Source organism: Alosa pseudoharengus, unplaced genomic scaffold, assembly GCF_046254945.1.
Source record: "Alosa pseudoharengus isolate Yale_2024_CS ecotype anadromous, Long Island Sound unplaced genomic scaffold, YU_APseudo_1.1 YU_APseudo_1.1_scf_18, whole genome shotgun sequence".
Taxonomy (NCBI): Eukaryota; Metazoa; Chordata; class Actinopteri; order Clupeiformes; family Clupeidae; genus Alosa; species Alosa pseudoharengus.
Window position 1 is genome coordinate 35,888,020 of NW_027468650.1, and position 24,749 is coordinate 35,912,768.

The window sequence follows — 24,749 nt, forward strand, 5'->3', positions numbered from 1 at the left end:
GTTGAGACAATATCGTAATACCGGTATTATGTCAAATAATGGGCCATTTTATCAAAGCCACTTGCTCTTCTGTGTTCAGACCATTCAGCTCAACTGCGCCCCTTACGTGTGCACGTTCTCCCTCGCAGCACTACAAACTTTCAAACATGATGACGGACACTGAGTCAGATTTTGTTTACCTTGATCAGAGGTTGGTGCTGATGCCTATTCCGTCGGCACATCAACGGCTAGACCGAGAATTCTCGTTGTGAAATCAAACTGTTTAGCAGCTACAGCTCTTTGACTCACGGTAAAATGTCATTTTTGGTACATAGCCTAGCTAATTTAAATACACTGATGAATGCTTGCGTTTAGCGACAGTAGCAGATCTAAAGTCCTCAGGGAGACAACATAAACGCTGATTTTATTAAGAGGATATGCACGCGACTCGCGAGCAGTTAGGGCATCATTTTTTATGATTCCTGAAACCCCATTCAATCGTGCATAGGGATTTTTCTTACGAACCGGAACATGCAAAAATGAACGCATACAAAACGAAGGTAGCGTCTATCACACTCTTGATGAGTGACTCAGTTACGTTGTTTAAGTAGCCTAATTGTTTAAAACTATTTTTGTTGTTGATAGCAACATGTCTAGGCCATCATAGTCTAGGCCTACATTTGCTTGTCATCTAGGCCCTATCAAACCCTTAAAGGTAAAAAAAATGCATTGTGTGACAAAACTGCAGTTTTTTTCAATATTGTTGTGCCCAAAATAGCCTGCATTCAAATTGCATTGTGCAGTACAATGTAGGCCTGCGTTGTCAGTCAGGGTCAACTTTTGGTCTTTTGTTATTTGCACAGCTTTATCAGAGCAACTGTAGCCTATGCCTATTGTAGGCCTATGTTATTGTTTACACTTTTTGCACAGCTCTGTTAGAGCAGTCTGAAATTAATATAATTAAAACTGTCTGTGTTGTCATAATTTTTGTGTTGAGTGAATATATGAAGCACTTCGCTCTTTCTGTTTGAAATATCAATATCGTATCGATATCGTATATCGCCAATCAGCCCAAAAATATCGGGATATCAGTTTTGGTCCATATCGCCCAGCCCTAGTGCAAAGCAGATGCAGCAGTTGGGAATAGGTTGGAAATGACTGCATTTCAGCCACCTGATGCTCGTTCTGGTGTATATGACGAGATAGTACAGAAATTTAAAGTGTAGGCCTACCAATTAATATAAGTATTAAAACAATTATTTCAAGAAGTTGCCTATAATATGAGTAGGAGAAAAGCAAACGGGCGTAAAGGGGAATTAAAGGGCCATCACCAGGGTTTTTTAGGTGGTGGTAGGGGGGGAGTCGAGTTCTCTGTTGGGCTGTTGTGACTATTAGTTTGTGTAGTGCTACACTTTGTGTGTTCTCTGCTTTCCATCTTCATTTTGGAGTAAAGAAGTGTATGCAGGGTTTAGAGGGGAAGGGTTTTTTCTCCTCTCCAACCTTTACTTTCCCGTAGATTAGCTTTACCTGCCTATCCACCATTCAGTCGGTAGTCTACATTTTTTTTCGTTCTCTTTTAAAGATCGGATGGGGGGGCCCCATACATACCTTCGCCTTGGGCCCCCAATTTGCTAAATCCGCCACTGCTCCCGTCAACTGTTTCCTCTGCCCACAACTGTTTCAAAATAACAGTACTCACTTCAATAATTCCCTATTAAATAACCTAACCATTTTCACTATCCAACTATTTAACTGTTCAGCCATTCCAACTATCAGTCGTCATCAACTACACCTCCCGCCAACTGTTTCCTCTGTCCTCAACTTCAACTTCAAAATAAGTCCTCAATACAATAATTCGCTATAAAATAATTTAACTATTTCAACTACTCAACAGCTTTTTTCTCTATCTGACCTTAGATTATATTTTAGACAATATTCAACAATATTTCATTCAGCAGCCATTTTCATGCACTCGTAATTCCCTGGAATTAAATTGTCTAGTTGTTATTGTAATGTCATAATGGCCAATGTTAAGTCTATGGGGAAATTTTGAATAGTTTAATAGTTTAATTAATAGTTTAATAGTAATAGTTTAATAGTAAAAGTTTAATTAATAGTTTAAAAAGTATAAAAGTTACACAGATGAAAAGTACATAGCAGCTATGTCTTTTAGAAGACCTATGTTACAAAGATCCCGAGACTGACAGCTTTTTAAAAGCCCGAACCCGTTTATAGCCCGACATCATGGAAATGTCCGCACGCACGCAGCTCTTTTGCCTTTTGTCAAGAATGAGTCATTTATACATTTTTTAACATAATTTATTCATGACTAATGTAGACTATAGGCCACTTGGAAGTTGGAGGCCTAAGTCCTCTGTAATATCGTAACATCTCAGCACTCTAAAGTTTACGGGAACCCCTTCCATACGCAGCCCCGACATTAATTAGTTCTTGCGCCAGCTCTTGTGCCAGCTCTTCTCTAATGTCTTTACAGCAAAAGCTGACACTTCTCTGTAACCGTTTGTTTCACATTTGCAGGGATGGGTTTTGTTGCTGTAACAAACAATGTGATTGTAGGTTGATCCTGTGCACTGGCAGATCAACATGCCTTATCAGCGATGAATTCCCTGTCATTCTGCAGAATGTTGCATCTTTTGCATTTCACATAACCCACTGGCTCATTATTCTCATTATGCACATGGTCAAAACTTTTCCACATCTCAGACTTTGCTTTCTTTGCCGGTGCAACTAAAACATAATCGCCAGAGGCCAGCCTCCGTTCACCTCCTCAGCATCCATTTTCACATCTTCTAGCAGCTAATCGAAACGCATCGCCTGACCGCTCATTTGACCTATACCGCACAAGCCCGAGCCCGGCCCGAGCCTGGCCAGAGCCCGTGTGAAATGATAGAAATTAAGCCCGAACCCGTTGGGTCCCGTCGGGTTCGGGCAAAAATCTTCAGCTCTACATCAACTGCTATATTTGGCATAACAACCACATTATGTTCCTTAGCAACAACCTAGCAACCACCACAATAATGTCAAACTAACAACCACCATAGCAACTAATATGATTACCATAGCAATCAGCATAGAAACAGCTTTATTTGGCATAGCAACCACAATATATACCCTAGCAACCATCATAATTACATTACATTACATTTGGCTGACGCATTTTTAGGCAAAGCGACTTACAACATGGTAAACAGTTGAAAACTTTTAAAAAATTGTTTTTTTTTTCTTTTTTAAAACAATTCTCTCAACAATTCTAGAGCAATTTAAAAACAATTTAAAAAGGTAGAGTACAATAAGAAAAAGTGCATCAGTGAGTGCTGTTTTTATACAATCAAGTGTCAGTTCTAGTCAGGTGGTAAGTGCTAGAATTAGCAAGGCTAGCTGTAAGTAGTGCTACGAGAGGAGATATTCTCTGAAGAGCTGGGTCTTTTTTGAAGATGGAGAGGGATGTCCCTGCTCTTGTAGGAACTGGTAGCGATTTCCACCAACGAAGAACAATTACCCTAGCAGCCACCAATATAATGTCAACAGGGTTTTGAATCAACTTTTTTGGTCACCACCAGACTTGGAATTTCACCATTCTGGGGGCAAGGCCACTTGGCCTTCAGTTGGGCATATTTGGTGTGGGGCACAAAGGCCACATGTCAGGGCACCAAGGCCAAAAAATAGTAGTAGGCTATAAAAATGATCAAAGTTGTATTTAGCCTATTCACTGCAGTAGACCTGCATCACTGTATGAAACATTACAAAAACATGAAACATGACATATTACATAGAACTGTAAATCATCTGATCATCTAATATTTACAGATATCTAGGCTATATATAACATTTATTTTATATTTGGCCTGTTATGAAATCATTTAAGCACAGCTCAGCTTTAAGAAACTCAAATAGCCTAGATGCATGCTTAGCATTTTGTGATCATTAAGGCTACTTTCACAAACTCTTAGTCAGCTGTCCTCTGATTTACCAATATCTAGGCGATATTTGTAACATTTATTTTGTATTTGGCCCGTTATGAAATGATGTGGAACAATCTAAACCCAAATTTGGAGACATCCATGTATGTCGAACTTTACTGCCAATTCAAAACTGGATTACTCTGGAACGGCTAACTGTACAGGGGACTGCTTTACACCTTTATGTTCGGTAAGGTCTCCTGTTTATTCTGATATATGGTTTGTCATGTGTTAAAAGAAGGGTTCGTAAAGTATTCCACCGAGATGAATGGGTAGGGAGATCATGGGACGCAAAACCTTCAGTAGAATGTATGATTAAATTGAATTATATTATTTACTTTTCTCGCGAACCGTTCAACACAGCAATTGTCGGTTAACATCGTTCAAAAGCTGAGAAAAAGCTCTTTCATGTGATACTTGTGATGTCTGTGTGATGAATAGGCTACTTCGCGAATAGTTCAACTGAGAATGGGTGAATTTGGACGCGCTTTCTTTCTTGCGCTGTCACTGTCTCCACTGCGTAAAAGACTAAATTAATTTGCGCTGTGAATGCTAAGATTATTTTGACAGGCCACAGGCTAAATAAAAATCGCTATTAGTAGGACGCAAAGCAGAATATTGAAAGAAGGGGGCACCAAGGCCACCGTGGCCTGTAAACCTCTGATTTTCAAATGGGCCTCACGGCCAATGCAAGGGGCTACGACGGCCATGGCCGTCGTGGCCGCCGTGAAATTCCTACCCTGCACCACCCAATGTGGCTGGTAACTTTCTAAAGTTACCAGCCAATCAGAATGTCCACTAGCCACATTTTTTTTGCCTTCATGATTTAATTTGATAAGTTTCTTATAATAAAAAGGAGATATCAATTATCAACAATGACAAGCCAGCTGGAACCTGCCACTCATTTTCTCTCCCTCTCATGCTCAAGTATCATCTTTATGTAACATGCTGTTGGTTCATGTTGACATTGTAAACTTTCTCTAACAAGAGTGAAAATCAGTTTGCAGTAAAGCTACTATTTATTGGATAAATGTTGGTCCCTCCTCTATCTCTTGGTGCCCTAAGCACAGTGTGTGGTGTGTGTGGTGGTACTGTAGCGGCAGCACTGATCACTGATCAGGCAGCTTTCTTAAACTGAAACTTTTCGCCTACAAGATCCTCACATTCCTCTCCATCTTCAGCTAACTCCAAAGACAATAAAATAAACAATCTTGCGGTTTCAGTTATATGACATCAGCCCCCCACAAAGGAAATAGGTAGGCTAAACACAATGCGTTAAGACAATTAATTGCGTTAATATTGACAGCCCTACTTTTTATTTTACTTTAGGACTCCCTCCTCTTTGTCTATGCTCCCTGCTCTGGCTCTGTTCGTTCTTCTTCCTTGTGTTTACAAGTAGACGCTCCGTTCATTTCCATGTTCTCTCGCGCTGGTTTCACTGCAAACTGCGCGCAGCCAATGGGCGTATGAAACGCCATCACGTAGCATTACGGCACAGTGTTCATGGGAAATGTAGGAACTGAGGAATCTGGAAAATCGAAAGGTGGCGGTGTTTGCATCATGACGAACAGCAAGTGGTGTGATCCTAGAAATGTCACCGTTCTCTCAAAGTCCTGCTCGCCTCATCTAGAACATCTAGCGATCGTCTGTCGACCCTTCTACCTGCCCCGTGAGTTTACTTCAACGCAGTCTACATGCCTCCACAAGCCAACACAGATGCTGCGGTTTCAGAATGGCAAGAAGTGTTAAATAGACAACAACACACGCACCCTGAAGCTGCGCTTATTGTGGCCGGTGATTTCAATCAAGTACATCTGAACCGGTCCATGCCTGAATTTATTCAACACATTCACTTCCCTACACGTGGTGACAACACACTGGATCACTGCTACACACAGTTCAAGAACAGTTAGGGACCGTTCGTTATTTATAAACGGGGTCACCGGAGGAAAATAGGGGAGGGTCATGTCTTTTTATTCTTTGTTGAGGGGAGGGTCACCTAACTTTTTTTGTCTAGGAGGGGGGGTCACCCATCTTTTGTATTAATGAAAACAGCAAAAAATCCAAGTGGCTTGTTTGATTGTTGATTTCTGTCGCCATATAACGTTCTCTTTCGTTCCATAGCTCTGTCAATATTGAACAATGAAAATAAGGGAGATTTCCCGGGTTTCTCACGCAAAATAGGGAAAATGTCAACATCCGTCCCCATTAACGTTGGAAGGGTTGGAGCAACAAAGTAGCCTACTTTATTCACGCCTAACAGCCTATATCAATTTGGTCAACTTTATCCAGCCCTAAAAAAGCTAACTTTGGTTTACTTGTAGTTTACCGTGTACCCTAGCCTAACTTTAGCCTGTTCTGCATAGCACAGGGTCGGTATCGACCCAAATCACTCGTTCAATCACTAATCTCAATGTAAAGTATATCGTAGCCGAGTCATTGTGCTAGCTACATAGTCATGGCATACACCATTGGAAAGCCATGAGCCTCAGGATTCATTTGAGATCCGTGTGACCCATCCCGAACGGCTAAAACCTACAATTTGTATCACTAGTCACGTTTCCAAATGCCCCCACCACCACCGTGTCTCCTCACATTACAGCCTTTGTGTACATCCCGGGCTTCAGGCTACCCCAACATGCTTGGTGTCATACTGTTCACAAGAAGCACGAGAATCCGAATATCCACCGTGTTTTGTCGACATTACGTTTAGAAGATGCATAATTCCACCCAAACAGTACCGTTTAGTTTGTAAAAAAACAAACGATAACTTTTCTCTGACAGAAAACCACATAGTTCGTATGCTTATCCTATGTATCGCCGGGATTCACACCACTCAGCGTGTTCAGGAAGCTCTCCTGAGTACGTAGACACCAGTGACAACTTTGTGTGACGTACCGTTGTCGAGAAACACGTGTTAGAAGCATGATAGCCATGCGAGCTGGCTAATGGATAAGTTAGCTTTGATTGACAATGGCTCTGGCCTATGACAAGCTACGAGGATGGTTCAAAGATCGTCTTGTAGCCAACGAGTAGACCTTTCGAATGACGTATGGTACAACCACCTCCGGTGAGGGGAACTCTGGGAAATTGAGTCCATCTTCGTTGTGCATAACGATAGCTTACTAGTACGACCGGCTCGTCAGAGGAATACAGTCGCAATTTTTACAGTTAGATAGATAGATAGATACTTTATTGATCCCCAAGGGTAAATTCAAGGATCATTTGGATCTTTTGAAGAAGAAGAAAGCAGAAAACATGCCGAAAAGACAGGCAAAGAAGAAGAACGTGGAGGTTGAACCAGCTGAGCATTTCCACACAAAAATGGCTCTAAAGGGGTCATACTTCATTGTACAAACATTTCCTATATTTATCTTCACAACACCTGGGAGTGGGCCTCTGATGTGTTTCAGTGGCCCTTTTAGGGACTTTCACATCTGAAATGTGGCCATTTCCAGGGATTTACATAACCGCCTGAAAGAAAAAGCAATATTCCAGCTACTGTAGCACCTTGACAGTACATAACAGAGTCATTCTGACAGTTTCTAAAAATTCTACAAGGTCTCAGCTTTCAGGGGATACCAGGCATTTGATGATAGGTCACAGTATGAGGACACAGGAGCTATTACAATAGACGCTGTGCAAAATCCCAAAAATAGGCCCATATGCATATCAGGTACAGTGTGCATGCTTATAAAGCACACTTGTGCTTCATTCATCCACACATCCAGCTCCTAACGTTTTGACAAGCATCTCTACCAATTGACCTTGTTCCTGCCCATCTCTAGCTTTGCTGTCTCCATCCTTTCTGTTTTTGTTGTTTGCAAAAAAATATATAGTAGGCCCTATTTATTGGTAACCAGCAACAAGTGCAATTTGTTAATCGCTGTCATTCTCTCTCCTGCCAACAAAAATGTGTTACATTCCAAGTAGCAGTGCGTAATACTGCTTCATAAAGCAGAATGCAGAATACAAATACATTGATCATATAAATAGCCAGTTTATGGTCTACAGTGTAGGCTAGAGTTGGTAAGTTATGGTAGGCCAACTTGGAGTGAATATACAGGGGGGTTTCTTTGGCTCTAGCCTGGCAGGTGCGCACGTAGACATAGCCTACGGCCGAACACTGCAAGCGCCAATGAATCGTGCTCTCACAACAACCATGTCGTTAACTTAAATAGGCCTATTGTAGGTTAACATCATTCTGAGTTCGCATTCAAGCAAGCAAAACGATGATTTGAATACATCTGTTTCTCTGGAAGGGCAAGGGGTAACAACAGGACAACACAGAGACAGGCCAGAATGCAGGACTAATGTTATGAGAGTATTACAGTAATATGGGATATTCTACGGGAAAATATTAAAACGGCAAGACATCGGGGAAAAGTTAAAATGATAGGCCTAAACCCGGAAAAAGTTGGCATGTTAGGTATTTGTCGGTCCCTGTGATTATTTGTGAAATTGTGCAAACGGTCTTTTCAAGTCATTTGAGAAGGAAGGAGTGTAGCAAGCTCCCAAATTGACGCTCTTCTGAGAAATTGAGTTTTGGATAATGTTCAGCTTCGGCAGCTTTACAATGACTGAGGAAGCCTAGAGACGAGTCCATAGCAACAAGTTCATGTGTTGAATTTGTTATTACCCAGTGTGCTTTGTTGAATGGTCTCAATGTTTTATTGTTTTATTTCATGTGAATACTTACTAGAGGAGTAAATTATTTCAAGTAGGCTAATGCAGTTGCAGGAAGTGTGCATTTAGTTTCCATGCTTATTGTGTTTCCACAACAATGTTAGTGAGTAAATCTACAGAAATGGCCACCATCTTGGTGAAGTGTGATGTGTAAGATCAGAAAGCAGAGGGTGAGTTTAGAATTATTGCAGAAGTCGATTTCATAGCGCTCGCTAGTATCGACGATTGGCTGGGGAGGGTCATGTCTTTTTTGAAAAGACTGTTGGAGGGTCGATGAAAATTTTCTTGCAGGCAGGTGAGGGTCATGCAACTTTTGATTGAATCACTCAAAATCCTTCCGGTGACCCCGTTTATAAATAATGAACGGTCCCTTATAAAGCTAAGTCTCTACCAGCTTTCGGAAAATCAGATCATGCCGCTGTTTTCCTACTGCCTATGTAAAAACAGAGAAGTCAGACGGACCCCCCAGTGACGAAGGAGGTCAAGCGCTGGACTGACCAATCGGAAGCCAGTTTCTACTAAACCCCTCTTCTACTGCGCTTTTTACCCCCCCATAAATGCACAAATAGGCTGACACCAGACATAATTTCACTGCATTTCTTACTTCCAGTAACTATATGCATGTGACAATAAACTTCCTTGTATCTTGTAGGAAGTACTGCCAGGGGGATAAATGACTGAGAACAGAGCCTTATGTATCATGCATGTAATGCCTCATGCATCACTGGCCATACTGGCTAGTAAGTTTTTATTAACACCCGCCAAAATGAATTTTAACCCGCATTTGGCGGGTTGGCGGTGTTAATTTAGAACCCTGAATGTCAACCTAGCAACCACCATAGCAACATGATTACCCTAGCAACCAGCATAGCAATCACTTTATTTAGCATAGCAACCAACATGTTTACCATAGCAACACCCTAGCAACATACCTGTCAACCCTCCTGTTTTTTCCGGGTTTGTCGCATATTTTAACTTTTTTCTTCCTGTTTGTCTTCCTGTTTTAATATTTTCCAGTACAATATCCTGTATTTTAATACTCTCATAACATTAGCCCTAATCTATTTTCTCATAACATTAGCCCTACCTATTTAAAATAACGGTTTGGATGTTGTGAGAGTACGATTTGACGCCAATCTGTAAGCAGTCACGTTAAACCTAGCTTCACACCTCGTTTAGTTAGTGCAGCAGTTTTGTAGTAGGTTTGTTGTATTCTTGCTGTCAGCAGAGGGATAGCAACAGAAATAAGATTGTTGACATTTTCCCGTATTTTAGGTGAGTAAATCGGGAAATCTCCCTGATTTTCAATGTTCAATGTTGACAGCTATGCCTAGCAATCATCTTAATTACCATAACAACAACCTAGCAACCAACACTATAATGTCAATCTAGCAACCACTACAGAAACCAACATGATTACCCTAGCAACCATCATAGCAACAGCTTTATTTAGCATAGCAAGAACCGCATAGGATCAGCAAAACCATTGTGACTACATTATCTGTTTTAACACTCAATATTTTACATCCTTTACCCTTTGGCAATCATGTAAATGCACTTTTGTACACATTATAGGCCAGCCAAGCCAAGGCATGGTTTTGAATGGACTATGTTGTTTTAGTGATGTAATTTTGAGATTTATTCCTTTTGAGTAGTCATCATTTTAGGGTACAATGAACATTATTGTCACATCTGTTTAACCTATACAAATGTAATAATGTTTCAGTCACTGTAAATGAAAGGGTAATAATGTAAATTCAAAATTTCATTTGAATTATTCACCATTTAATTATGATTGCTTGTGAAGATGTTTTGAATCTTACCAAAGAGTGTATTTGCACAGGTGAATGCCCTGGATAACAATGGGGTGTTGGTGGGTAACTGGTCTAGTGTCTATACCATGGGCACTTCTCCCTCCGCTTGGACTGGCAGCGCAGAAATCCTTCTCCAGTACAGCAACAGCGGTACACCCGTGTGTTATGCACAGTGTTGGGTGTATGCTGGTGTATTTAATACCAGTGAGTTTGTGTTACCAGAAAGTATATCATTCATACACCAATTTAGGCCTGTTTATATTATAGTTTTAGACACACTACCTCTACTTTTCTTAGTATGAAGGCAGGCTGGTATATGATTATGGGAAGGCGAGATGGAAAACACCTATCCTTCCTACTTGCCACACTGACTATATACTGAATAGTTTTGCGCTTCATGTTAGAAACTCCTTAATAACAATGTCAGAAAAATATGTTGGTTAAGCACATTAGCCAGCTTTTAGCAGTACCGATTGTACTGTTACTACTGTACATGACTAGTCGGTGACATACTTGGAACTTTACTTAGCTTGGTTTTAGATACCACAATGCCTCTTGAATTAGTAAATTCAACCCCATTTATGAATAAGATAGGCCAATAATGGCTAAAGGCATTGCATGAAGCACAGTCTTGCCCAACACTCCTAGCCATGGGAATAGCATGTTGGCATGGTAGCAAGGGTCAAAGAATCAGTAATATACCCTATGAAGCATTAGGTTGTGAGTGAGGTTAAATGTTGCAAAAACTATATAAGACTTATAAGAATCCAAAAGATCCTAATATTGCAGCCCCTTTCCATGTGTTACTCTTCTTCAGTTTTGCGTTGTCTGGGGGTCCCATGCAGGGTGGTCACCAACTACAACTCTGCCCATGACAGCAATGGAAATTTAACGGTTGATATCTTTTTAGATGAAGATGGGACAATGAACAGGACATACACTAATGACTCAGTGTGGTGAGAACATTATGTAGAATGTGTATGATAAAATGGTGCTAAATTGGTGTATCCAGCTAGAAGTTGTTGGCAAAGATTACAGGGCAATTACTAGCAAAAAGGTGAAATGGCTGTTTACTCTACTTTAGTCAAGTCAAGTTTATTTCTAAAACACAGAGGTCATTCAATGTGCTTTACATAAACAAAAGGAGACAGTAATAACAAATAAAAGCATAGCAAAAGTCAAGTCAAGTGAACTTTATTTGTATAGCGCATTTCATACACAGAGGTCATTCAATGTGCTTTACATAAACAAAAGCGAACTTGAATAGCTGATAAAATCATAGAAGGGCAATAGTCAAAGAATAGTTTAAAAAGTAAAAACATAAAAAATAATAATAATAAGAATACATAAACAACATAAGGTAATAGTACATACAAGTAAAAGGGCAATCATTTAAAAGTGTTTAAAAAGTAAACATACAAAACAACATAGAATGATTATACTAGTCAAGAACCCAGTGTACTGCAGCACTTTATGGAGATCCTTGAAGTAGTTCCAAACTGTGCGCTGAAGTTACTGAAGTTGAATTGAAAAATAACAACATTTGTATTTGTTGTAAACAAGTACAGTATATAAGTTTAATGACTTGTTTTTCAACAGATCTTAGAGCAAATGTGCATTAAATGAGCAATCTTCAACTACAAAATTAGACCTAAATAGACAAACATTAATATAATAAAAAATGAAATGTTTCAAAAAATAGATACTTATTCCTACTTTGTATTCGTACACTTGTATGACTTCAGTTTCCTTTCTAAAATATTTAGCTAACTCCATCCCCATCAACAAACTTACAATGGCCAATCTTTAAAATGTAATGGTCTTGGTTTTATTAGGAAAACGTGAATTCTGGGTGGATTTGGCCTCAGACTCGTGGTGTGAGCGGTATCGGAGCGAAATTGGAGCGGAACAGAGCAGCTGCTCCAAGCCTCTAAATTAAAAGCGCTCCGCGCTTCAACAAAATTCCATCCACTCCGCTCCTCGCTCACTCGCGCTTCGCTCACTAGCTCTGGTTGAAGTAGTGGTTGCAAAAGTAGGTGCTACAAGAAATTAACTACATGGGTTCACATACTTTTGCAAATGTCATATTTTCATTTTTTGTAAACTTATCCACTTATCCAACTTTCAAGCAGCAATATATTTATCTGTCTATCTATCTATAAAGCAAGTAACCTCTTGTCTCTTCTCTCATCTGAGAAATCTCTATCAAATGTTGAATGCAACAATTTGACAATCAGTGCAAAATACAGGGTGTCTGCACCGCATACTGGCACTTAACTAGTATTTTCAAATGTTGTACTCTGAAACCCTGATTTTACCTGTATTTGTACAAAAAGGAATTTCCACTGCTGGAATGAGGCCTACATGAGAAGGCCGGACTTGACCCTTGACTCCAAATATTGGGGCTGGCAAGTAGTGGATGCCACGCCACAAGAAACCAGTAATGGTGTGTTTTTGGCAATCCATCAGTATGTTAGACCACTGTTATCTGAAATATATAAACTCAACACTTACTATGGTAAATCAACTTCTTAATATTGTTTTTATTTACTCTCCCTCAGGATTATATCAATGTGGCCCAACCTCAATTAAAGCCATCAAAGAAGGGGACCTGTGTTACCCTTATGATGCCCGATTTGTCTTTGCCGAGGTAAAAGGTTGACTCTGGATCGCAATGGCTGATCCTTCCTTTCAGAGATGCTTCCTTTTTTTATCTACAAATGCTTCTCTCATCATTAGGTGAACAGTGATGTAGTATATAAGATGGTGGATAGGAATGGACAGTGGAAGACTGTGCAAAAAGACACAACCTATGTAGGGAAGAAGATCCTAACAAAAGCAGTTGGTTCAAATGTAGCTGAAAGCATCACGAATAACTACAAATATGAAGAGGGTGAGTAGAATGTTATACCTAAGTATTCCTTATTTCCTTACCTTGGGACACTGAATTTTTTTTTTATTAAACGTTTAATCACTGTTTTGCATTGATACTTTGGGAACTGTTACTGGTAAGCATAACATCAGCATTTCTACCGGAGTGTATTCAAGCAAATCAGTCAATACGTAAACCAAACCAATTAAATTCAGATTAAGTTTATTCACAAACTCAGACTAAAGTTAAAGACTAGATTAGAGCAAATGCCCTCCATTGCAAATGCAATCACTGTTTTTGACAATCCTATGATCCCTGGGTATCCTGGTAAACACCAGACAGCTTCTCAAAGCTCAGAGAGTGGGTCTGGAAAGGCTTCAATGGCTATGTTTCCATGCACACCATATTCTGGTTTTATTCGGAATAATGACAATATTCCGATTGCGCATGAGTCATGTAAACACCTTATTCCAGATGCCATAACCCAAATAAGGTCATATCAGAGTACTAAAAACTGGAATAACACCCCTAGCATATGCCTCTTTTAACCAGAATATTGTGGCATGGAAACACATTAGTCGGAAAATGTCCCTTTCGGAATATTAAATTGTATCTGCGCATGTTTGTGCAAAGAATTTTGGGTAACGCTTTAGAATAACATGCTTATTAGGTATTAACAGTGCATAATAAGCAGTTAACAATTCATTGCTAACAGTTAGTTAACTGTTGTTATTCTTTAATAACATTAAGTAACTGTTAACATGCAGCTTGTAAGTGTTAATAAGCAGCTTTTTAAGTTACTTACAAGCATATTTCTTAACAGTTAACGTGCAGCTTGTAAGTGTTAACAAGCAGCTTGTTAATGCTTGTTAATGGTGTATAAGACAAAGAGGTGGATAACTAATACGCTTATAAGACCTTTCTTACCTATTTGTAGTACATTTTGCCAGTGGTGTAGCCAGAAATGTTCAAATGGGTGGGCACAGAAAAAAACTGGTGGGCAAAGCCAATTTGATTGAACATAAGAGAGTCCTAGATTAGATACACCATACAAACATTAATCATAGGCATGTTATATTTATGACATAAAAGTGGAAGTTATTGAACGCATTTGATCACAGCTGACAAATTATGCAGAAACATTTTCAACCAGAGCAAAACAATGCATGAATAGCTTCTGTGCATCACATGAAACACAATTGAGACAATAGATTGACCATATTGGACAACTTTTTACTGCATTCCCGTGAACAAACGTGGGGTAAGTCAAGCTATATGAAGTTATTATTTTGCTGTCACTTTGTCTGTTTTTTAACCCAGAAGGATGTACTTGGTATCAAATGATAGCTCTGTGTCTCCTCTTTCATCTGACATGCGTTCCGATCACGGCTTCGCGAGTAATTCAAACGATAGTAATGGGTGTGCAACGTTGGTTTTTGTACATGACATTATTTTGCAGTAACTTTGTCTGTTTTTATAACCAGCTTGACATCAAGCCCCGCCCACATCCAACTCAGCCATGTTTTTCTTTGCCTACGTCACTCCCCATACGCTTTGGCTTTACTACCGACAGCCCGGTAGCGAATTAGCCTATAGTATATTGTTTCATATTAGATGATAGAAACTGATGATGTAGGCTAAACACAAATGACATTTCATGCAACAACAGTGAATTTTTCATGTAGGCCTATATAGGCTAGTTACTGTAATTGGGTTTGTGTACTTTTTCGTTCATTTGATTTCCGGTTATGAAATGCACATTAAAAAATTTGGTCATTTTAACTCATTGAGTGCCAAAAACGTAATATTACGTTTTTCCTTCCCATGTATTGAGTGCCAAAAACGTAATATTACGTTTTTAGCTTTTTTTTAAAAAATTACGAAACTAGACACTCTAAAACACCTTATATGTGATTTTGGGAACTCTGTGATGAATGGAAATGAAATATATGACGATCGTGAAACTCATGAAAACGCACAATCTGGACATTTTATCTGGACATTTTATCATAACTCGGTTGCCGCTTTGGGCATACCTGTCAACACTCCCGTTTTTCCCGGGTTTCTCCCGTATTTCTAGGTCATCTCCCAGCACCCTCCCGTTTTGTTATTTCTCCCGGAAAATTCCCGTAATTTGCATGGCCATCAAACTTCATTTTAAAATCATTGATCCATTCAGGTTGCCAGATTGTGTATGAAATACCCCCTTATACATACACGATCACTTAGTTTCAATTTCAACCGTTTTGTCATAGGCTAAAACCTGGCAACCCAAAACCTAAATAAGGAAGCGGGGGCCGACTGCGCAGCCTGAGTCTCGTCGTAAGCAAGCGGGCTAGTTGAAGCCTACTCCAGAACTAGCTGTTGTGAAATTGTTGGGAATTTAATTGATTAACACATCACATGAACTGTTATTGAGTGTTGTTGATACACTGAACTTGTGCCCTCGCAACCAAATCTGACAGCAAGCAGCTTTGGAGTTTTGGAAGTAGGCTGCAGGCAGGCAGCTGGTGGATACATAACTGGCATCCGTAAGGTAATGGTAAGGTAAAAGCAACGACCGAAATGCAGTGTTGAAACACGTGTATGAAACGTATTAAATATGCAAACACAGATCCGGATCCCCCCCGAAAAAAAATCTCCCGTTTTTGGAAAGCTAAATGTTGACAGGTATGGCTTTGGGTCGAATCAGTGACGCATGCACGTCAGGTCAAAACCAGGCCATTTTCGTGGGTCTATCACTAGGTGGCAGTCTCGCTGATCACTTCCCGGAAAGTTTACACAAGTAAGTAACAGGCAACACTTCATATTTCATGAAAGACGTTATATCTCCATTTCTAGAAAAACAGCGATTTTGATGAAAACTAGTCACTTGGGATTTCTCAGGAACAGAGGCGTGTAGAAATACTGAGAGCTTAAAGTCTCACCTTTTAATCGAGCTATTGTATGTGTTCATAGCTATAACACAGAACATGCTGTGGCTGAACAAAAATCATCAACAATGGTCTAGATTGCTGGCACTCTAGGACAAAGCTCCCGAAAACAGCATTCAATGAGTTAAATATTGATGACAATGTGTTCAAACAGAAAACGAGCAATATTTCATTTAATTTAGCCCTCAAAAGTAGAATGGTGTGTTGTTTCATGGACTATCAGTTTAACAGCAAGAATTCTCCATTACAACCAAATGTAGCCTACAAAGGGGCGGTTTTGCTTTATTAACAACAGGTGAACCAGAAGCATGCATTGTGTAACGTTAACCCAAAGATTGTTAAGGCGGAGCAAGATACTTCATCAGGAGCCACTTCCGGGAACCCGGATCGCACGAGGGGGGGGGTCAAAATCCCCCTTTATGCAGAGCAGACGCAGCGACTGCTCCATTGAAGTCTATGGGCATAGCTCAGAATTTTACCACATATGCTAAGGTCTTAGTTCTATAGAGTTAGGAATGTGAATTTCGGGCACGTTTTCATGATCCTCAAACCCTTGTGAACATTTCAGGTACATTTTTAGCATTTTTGAGCATTCCAGTCTGGAGAAAATCGACTTTATATCAGGTGTGCGCCGGTTATTTATGCCGCTGCTGTTGGCGGTTTGCAACGTACGCTCATCAATACGTCATCGACACGCCTCTTTATGCAGACAGGATTCGATCCCCATTTCGCGCCCATAGACATGAACTACGACGAAGTATCTTGCTCCGCCTTAACAATCTTTGGTTAATCGGTTAGATCAAGCTAGACATATCCATCTCAAATATAGGCTACTGCCCAGATAGCAAGCAGATATCGGACCACCGGTAGATAGGCTACTTGTCGGCAACCCGCGATGGTAACGTTAGGCCACCGGCAGTCTGCCGTAAATGAATAAAGAAAAGGTTGTCAAAGCTGCAGCTCGTTAAACCAGCGGACCGCGGTAGAACCGATGTGCAAAAATTCAGCGGTCCGCCGGCGGCAGCGAAACCGGTGGGCCGCCGCCAGCCTCTTGCCATCTGGGTGGTTAACTTTGCTGGCTAGCTAGCCAGCTAGCTAGTTCCTATCTGACGAATAAGTAGTGTGACAACGGCGTTCTTATGGAAACGTTGGTGCTGTTGCGAGTTGTTGCACTGGTTTGAATCCAGTTTACGTGTTGAATTACACAATAAAACGTGTTTTGCAGTAAGTTGCTGGTTTGTAGAATGTAGCAGCTCGCTCAGTCTCGTTGCGAGTCCAGGGGCCTCATTTATAAAGCGTTCTTACGCACAGATTTGATCTTAGTACGCTCAAATCCATGCCAACGCTCAGATTTATAAAAACCGTCTTTGACGTGGAAAAGTGCTTATCTCCACGTCAGGTTCAAACTTGACGTACGACCATTTCCTTGTGGTAATGCCGGGGTACTGCAAGTAATCTGAGGTCTAACTGCGATGCATTTTCAAAATTCCAGGACCAACGATCTCATGTCTTTCTTTGCCATATGCATGATCAATATCAGAAGATTTTTAAAGACGTTTTTGGACGCAGCTTATTGTTTCATGGTTTGGCATAAAACTGCTAATGAGAACTATAGCCCACTTAAGAAAGTGAAAAGACGTATAGCTTACTTATTTCACAATATCTAAAAAAAAAACACCAAGACCTACGATAGAATAATTGAAACATTCTTACAGGTGATCTAGTATATTTAGTGTTTTCACCAATCTAATATTGACCATCAAATGTCCAATAATTGCCCTCGTTTAGGAGAGGAAGGCATTCAAAAAGGCATTCGAACAGTTTGATAATGTTGGAGGTTATTGTGGGAATATAGGATAGTATTTGATCATACAGTTTTGAATGTTAAAAGTGAATAAACTTTTTTGAGAGGTGGATAAACTCTAATAAGAGGTGGGTAGGCCTAAACTCTATTTATAAAATTTCAGAGGTGGCTAAACTGCGTTTACTCGCGTTTAGCCTCCACTACATCCTAATTTGCGCTCATAGGCCTATTCCCAGCTTCGTAACAGAAAGGTAATATTTGACTGTAAGCTATACAATGTAGGCTATAGATATTTTATATCATATATAGCCTACACAACCAAGGGACGGAAGTTATCCTCTGAAAGCAGGGCATCTTCATATTTAGTGTTGCGTCGGAGTTGCGTAAAGAGGTGCAGAGCGCGCACCTGTTTGCTTTTTTTGACTGGCAGTGCCCAAGATCAGATGACAATACGTGAGTTGAATAATGTAGGATAAAATATAAAGGTAAGCCTAAAGCAAACAATAAAGGACAATGTTTAAGCCATTGGACATTATTGAAAGAAAATGATAGCAAAGATATGCAGAATGAATGAAAAATGACCGGCGAACTAGGCTACTTTTTCAGCAAAAACATAGCCTACCCTAAAAGAAACGTTAAGCCTACATGACATATCACGCTTATAATTTAGTCCTCTGTTTTGTAGGCTAAATCAGCATATTACCCTGGGTCATATTGGTTACGTAGCCTACTGTACCATAACGTACAGGATTAGAGGTCTTTCCTTCATAGGCCTACCCTTTTTTTTTCTACAAAGTAGGCCTAAACATACGAAATGTTGATTATTCACATTACTGCAAGCAAAAGGAATGAAAGCGAGCAGAGGACAATAGACATGGATGCATACGATCTCTTTCCAGAAAGCTTTGCTGGAAAAAACATAATTAGGTAAGCTATTCGAACTGACGCATATAGGCTAGTTAACATCAGATGGCAAAGGCTAGGCCTATACAATGTTTTCAATATATAATTTTACATAAGCTACAGCTTTTAGGCCATTGATTTCATTAACACATATGCTAATTATATTGATGAGGGGGTGTTTACAAGGCGGAGACCTAAAACCATCCGGCTGCGCACAAGTTGACGTTCATTTGTGATTTATAATGGGCACATCTGGAAGGGTGGCGTACGCACGTTTTTTTGTGCGTACGTTCGTCTTCTCTGAATCACACGTACGATAATTTCAGAAATGATCTAAGATCAAATGAAGTAGGGTTTCTACGCAACTCTTTTATAAATGAGGCCCCTGGCTCTCTCTCTGCTGACTGACTCCCTCTTTTTTTTTTTTTTTTTTTTTTATTGCAAAAATACACGTTACATGTTATAGCAATCCATCACTTCATATACTGTTCAACATGTATATTCAATAACATACCATTCATACATACAAAACACACAGTAAAACATATTGCCAGGGGGTAAATATCTAATTAAAAACATTAAAAGCATCACAAACAGTAATAGTTTTAAAAGCTTTTGCTTTCGTAGAAAATCTAATTGAACATATGTATTGTTTAAACTCGTTTCTGAAAGCAATGAAGCACAGTGTTTTCCCTAGGAATTTATTTTTGTGAATATAAAACTTTGCCATAATAATTAGCAGATCATTTAAAAATAGGCTGTTCGAGTTACGTTCATTAACTGCAAGACCAAATAGCACATTTTTCCAGAATAATTCAAAGTTTTTGTCAATGTTATTCACTATAAAAAGGCACAGATCACGCCAGAACTCTTTAACAATGGGGCATTCCCAGAACAAGTGTACCATAGTTTCAGGACATCTTCCACAGAAGCAGCAATTCACATCTATATCTTTTTTGAATCTTTTTTCAATATATACTTTAGTCGGGTAAACTCTATGAATAATCTTAAAGGACACTTCTTTAACCTTGTTTGTTATTAGATAGCGATTAGGTAGGAGCCAGACTTTCTTCCATGCAACATCATCCACAAAATTAGACCAGAAAGCAATTACATATGGTATTGAGGTAACCTCTCTCTGAAGAAGGGCTCTTATACATCTGTTGTTACCAGAGAAACATATTTTACCTACAGACATACGTGATGGAGATAACAAGGACATTCGTACAGGATCTACTCTTGGTTGTGCTTTAAAAAGCATACAGACTCCGGAAGGTATGGCACCAAATACTTTGGCATAGTCCCCTGGTGTCACAGGGATACCGTATTCTGAAAGAAAGTCTTTATAGGACAAGAGGATACCTTCTCTATTAAATAACTGATCTACCCATATTATATTATTATCGAACCAATGTTTTAGGAAGAGAGATTTATGCTTGTATAGAATGTCCTTGTTATTCCATAAGTAATAGCTGTGAGGAGAAAAATTGTGTTTGTAGATGAGAGACCATGCTAGGAAAGCCTGGCGATGGAAAGCAGATAATTTCACAGGGACTTTATCAATGTTATAGTTACAAACCAGGAAAAAACTTAAACCACCCATTTGAGATAGCAAATGTTGCGTAATGATATTCCATATAGAGGAGGGATTTCTAAAAAATTGTTTCAGCCAATTCAGCTTAAACGTATTATTCAGGGTACAAAAATCCAAAAAATTAAGCCCTCCGTTTTCATATGAATTCATAACAACCGTTTTCTTTAAATAATGAGTCCTATTTTTCCATAAAAAATTGAAGAGCATATTGTCAATCTCTTTTAAAAGTTTGTCGTCAAGATGTAAAGCTAAGGCTGCATAAGTCAGTCTGGAGAGCCCTTCTGCCTTAGTAAGCAGTACCCTACCTCTTAATGAGAGGTCTCTTAGGAGCCAAAAATTAAAACGTTTTTGAGCTTTAAATAGGATAGGCTTGAAGTTCAAAGATGACCTCCTTTGCTGGTTCTTTGTTATTTCTATTTCTAAATAAGATACTTCGCTTTTTATCGGAATGCCATGTAGGGTAGATTCGGAACACTCCTTGATTGCCATAAGCTCACACTTATTTATGTTCAAGTATAGGCCTGATGCTTTAGAAAATAGTTTGATTGCCTCAAGCGCAACAGAGATTTGGGCATCATCCTGTAGGAAAAGTGTAGTGTCATCTGCTAGTTGGGTGATAACCAGTTCCCTATTAATCAAAGATATTCCCTTTACTGGGCTAGTTTTAATGTGATCTGCAAGAAGCTGAGCCACGATCAAGAAGAGATATGCACTGGCCGGGCAACCCTGTCGCAAGCCTCTGGATATATTAAACCTCGAAGAGGTACCACTCGCCAATTTAATGGAGCTGTTACTGTTTTTATAGAGGGTTTTTATTGCAGTGGTAAAATAGTTGCCGAAACCAAATTTCTGAAGAGAAATGGGTGCTCTATCGTATCAAACGCCTTACGAAAGTCTAGAAAGAGAATAAATCCATTATCATCAATCAGCTCGGGGTAATCAATAATGTCTAGGACTAATCTAATGTTATTTGTTATGTGTCTATTTGGCATGAACCCAGATTGTGTTTCCTCAATAATTGAATTCAAAACACTCTTGAGTCTTCTAGCAAATAAAAGAGCAAATATCTTGTAATCATTATTGAGTAAGGAAATCGGTCGTCAATTTTCAATACACAAACAATCTTTGTTGGGCTTTAGAATTAGGGTGATTAGACCTTGAGTCATAGTAGTTGGGAGATGTTCTTTTTTAATACACTCTACCAGAACCTCGTACAAAAAGGGAGCTAGATCATCGCTAAATTCTTTGTAGAATTCAGAAACAAGCCCATCCGTTTCTGGCGATTTATTATTCTTCAGTAGAGCTATCATTGTTTTAATCTCATCTAAGGTGATTGGTGCGTCACAAAATTCTATATTACTATGATCAATAGGATTGACTGTTAAGGAGTTCAAAAAAGTATCAGCCGACTCTTGACAAAAGCCAGATGTATAAAGCTTTTTATAAAAATTGCTGCAGTAACTGGCGATCATGTTATGGTCATCAGTAGTAGTCCCATTAATGTTAAGTTTATTAATTGTGTTATTATTTGAACGATGTTTTTCTAGATTAAAAAAAATATGTGAATTCTGTTACCCTTCTTCGAGCCACTTTGTTCTAGATCTAATGAATGCACCCTTTGCTTTTCTGCTGTATAACTCATCTAGTTTTGTTTGCAAGTTATTTAAGTTCAATTTGTCCTGTTCTGTCAGTTCACTCGGGTTTTTCCGCAATAACTGAGTGATTTCTGATACTATATCAGTTTCTTTAGCTCTCCTACATTTGGCTTGTAGTGCACCAAACTTTCTGAAATATTTGCCCAATTCAAATTTTAATAATTCCCAGTTATTTCCAAATGATTTTTCATCTTTTGCTTTGGCCCATGAGTGTGATATTAATCTAGAAACTTCATCTCTCACATCTTCATTTTCTAGCAGTGAACTATTCAGTTTCCAATATGTTGACTTTGCGTGAGGCCCATTGTTTGATGATGACAACTTTAACTTAATAAGTATGGCTTTATGATCTGTAAGTGGAGTAGGTAGAATGTCTACATCAATATCATCTTTATCAATACTTCTTGAGATCAGCCAGAAGTCTATCCTTGACTGACTTGAACCAGTTTTATTACTCCAAGTGAAAGACCTACTATTAGGGTGTTTCGCTCTTCAGATATCAACTAGACCAAATCTATCCATAAAGGCTTGGAAATTAACATTGGGCCTATATGACTGACTAGGAGGCCATTTATCTATACTACCATCTAAAATATTATTAAAATCCCCACCAAGACATAAGCTGGCATTTGGAAATTGCATTAGCCATCCTGACAATATGCTCTCAATAGTTAAAAAAAGATTATCATTTTCCGTTTTAGTATTATAACCATAAATGTTACCTATAATGATAATCGCATCGTTATATCTGATAATTTGGCAAATAAAGTGTCCATCTTCATCACATTCCGTAAGTAATATATCTCCATTAAACCTATTCTTCAAAGTAGCTACCCCAGCTGATCGTTCTGTACCATGAGCGAGCCATATAGTGTCTCCCCATTGAGCTTTCCAAAAGTTAGTGTCATTAGTAATTGAGTGAGATTCTTGTGCAAAAAAAAAATCGGACCTAAACTGCTTGGCAAAAAGAAATAAAGCTTTACGTTTTACATTGTTACGCAACCCCCTGGCATTAAGAGATACAAAAGATAAATCTTTTTAAGAAACAATTAAACGAGTGACCGTTAAAGTTGGTTTACACAAAGCAGAGACTGCCTCCCTCTCGCCGCCAGCAATTTTAAACTGCGTGACGTAATACAAAAAAACATGGCTGACTTGGATGTGGGCTGGGCTTGACGTCAAGCCCCGCCTTCCCGCAAGCTGCAGCGAGATGCTCCTACTTTTTTAGATGGTGAACTTGAGCGAAGTAAAGCCCTTTAATTGGACGGGCAAGACTGACAAATGGGCAGGCCTAGGCCCGTCCGTGGCTACACCTATGCATTTTGCAGCCCCCCAATCTAAATCGAGTACCATGTACCCTGTAGTTCCACAAGCCCGACCTTCTATCTATCTATATATCTATCTATCTATCTAGCTTGGTTAAGCTGTGAGAAATGCACCTTCAAAATTGGTGCAGTAAGCTGGAATTAAACCCAGGTCTCCTGCATTGCACAGTGATCTGCTACTTACTGAGCTACATTCCTGTGTCTAGCTTTGGTGAAATTGTTCATGTTGATTCTATATTCCGATAATGTTCTATATCATACCAGTTATGCTTTTTACAAATATGTTTCTGATGGAAAAGTGGTGTTTAAAGGAAAATTCCGGTATTTAGCACTTTTAGTCCCTTTTCTAGTTTGTTTTGGATGAACTAGAGACCGAAATTTTGACGATTGGTCCTGTCTCGACTTTTCTGACTCATTTTGAATCGCCTTTGACTACTTCAGAGTGGCTGCCTACAGGCATGCACAAACGTCCTAAAACAACCCTTAACGTTCGTTTTCAAAACTGTGCAACTCACTGAGTGGTTAGTGGTGTTCGTTGATGTTCCAAAACAAGTGGCGTAGCAAAATACAGTTTCTGTCGTGTTTTATTTGGCATTTTGTAAAATCCCATTAATTTCTGTTGGAAGACTCATTGCACGTTGACTGGAAACGGAAACGGGGGCTGTTTACATTTGGTTGTAGTCTTTTCGCTAGATTACTGTCTATGCTTCAGGCTCAAATATTGAGCGGAAGTTTATACGCGGTTGTGAGGTATCTGAAAAAATAGTTCCACAATAGCAAATAAGACGGCTGGAAATCATACATTGCACCGATATATTTGATTTTAATAATCAACAATTGTGGGCACCACTAACCACTCGGTGAGTTGCACAGTTTTGAAAACGAACGTTAAGGGTTGTTTTAAGGACATGTTTGTGCATGCCTGTAGGCAGCCACTCTGAAGCAGTAAAGGCGATTCAAAACGAGTCAGAAAAGTCGAGACAGGACCAATCGTCAAACTTTCGGTGTCCACCACTCTAGTTCATCCAAAACAAACCAGAAAAGGGGCTCAAAGTGCTAAATACCGGAATAAATCGTTTGTCCATAATCTTTGTTCAGTGAATGCATAAAACAGTCAGTTTGTCAGCATATATAAATATAAATATATTATGCCAGCTTGTATATAGTTTGGTTACCTAGCAACCGAGGCTTAAAGACGACAAGT

General features: G+C 39.3%; 1 protein-coding gene across 1 annotated transcript in view; it reads left to right on the forward strand.

Moving 5' to 3' along the window:
* Positions 1-24,749, forward strand: part of LOC143131795 (coagulation factor XIII A chain-like) — a 109,883-nt gene that overhangs the window by 45,695 nt on the left and 39,439 nt on the right. The window contains exons 5-9 of the mRNA XM_076291387.1: positions 10,489-10,663; positions 11,277-11,415; positions 12,796-12,905; positions 13,021-13,109; positions 13,199-13,352. Of these exons, the coding sequence (XP_076147502.1) occupies positions 10,489-10,663; positions 11,277-11,415; positions 12,796-12,905; positions 13,021-13,109; positions 13,199-13,352 (667 nt within the window). The remainder of the gene's footprint in view (positions 1-10,488; positions 10,664-11,276; positions 11,416-12,795; positions 12,906-13,020; positions 13,110-13,198; positions 13,353-24,749) is intronic.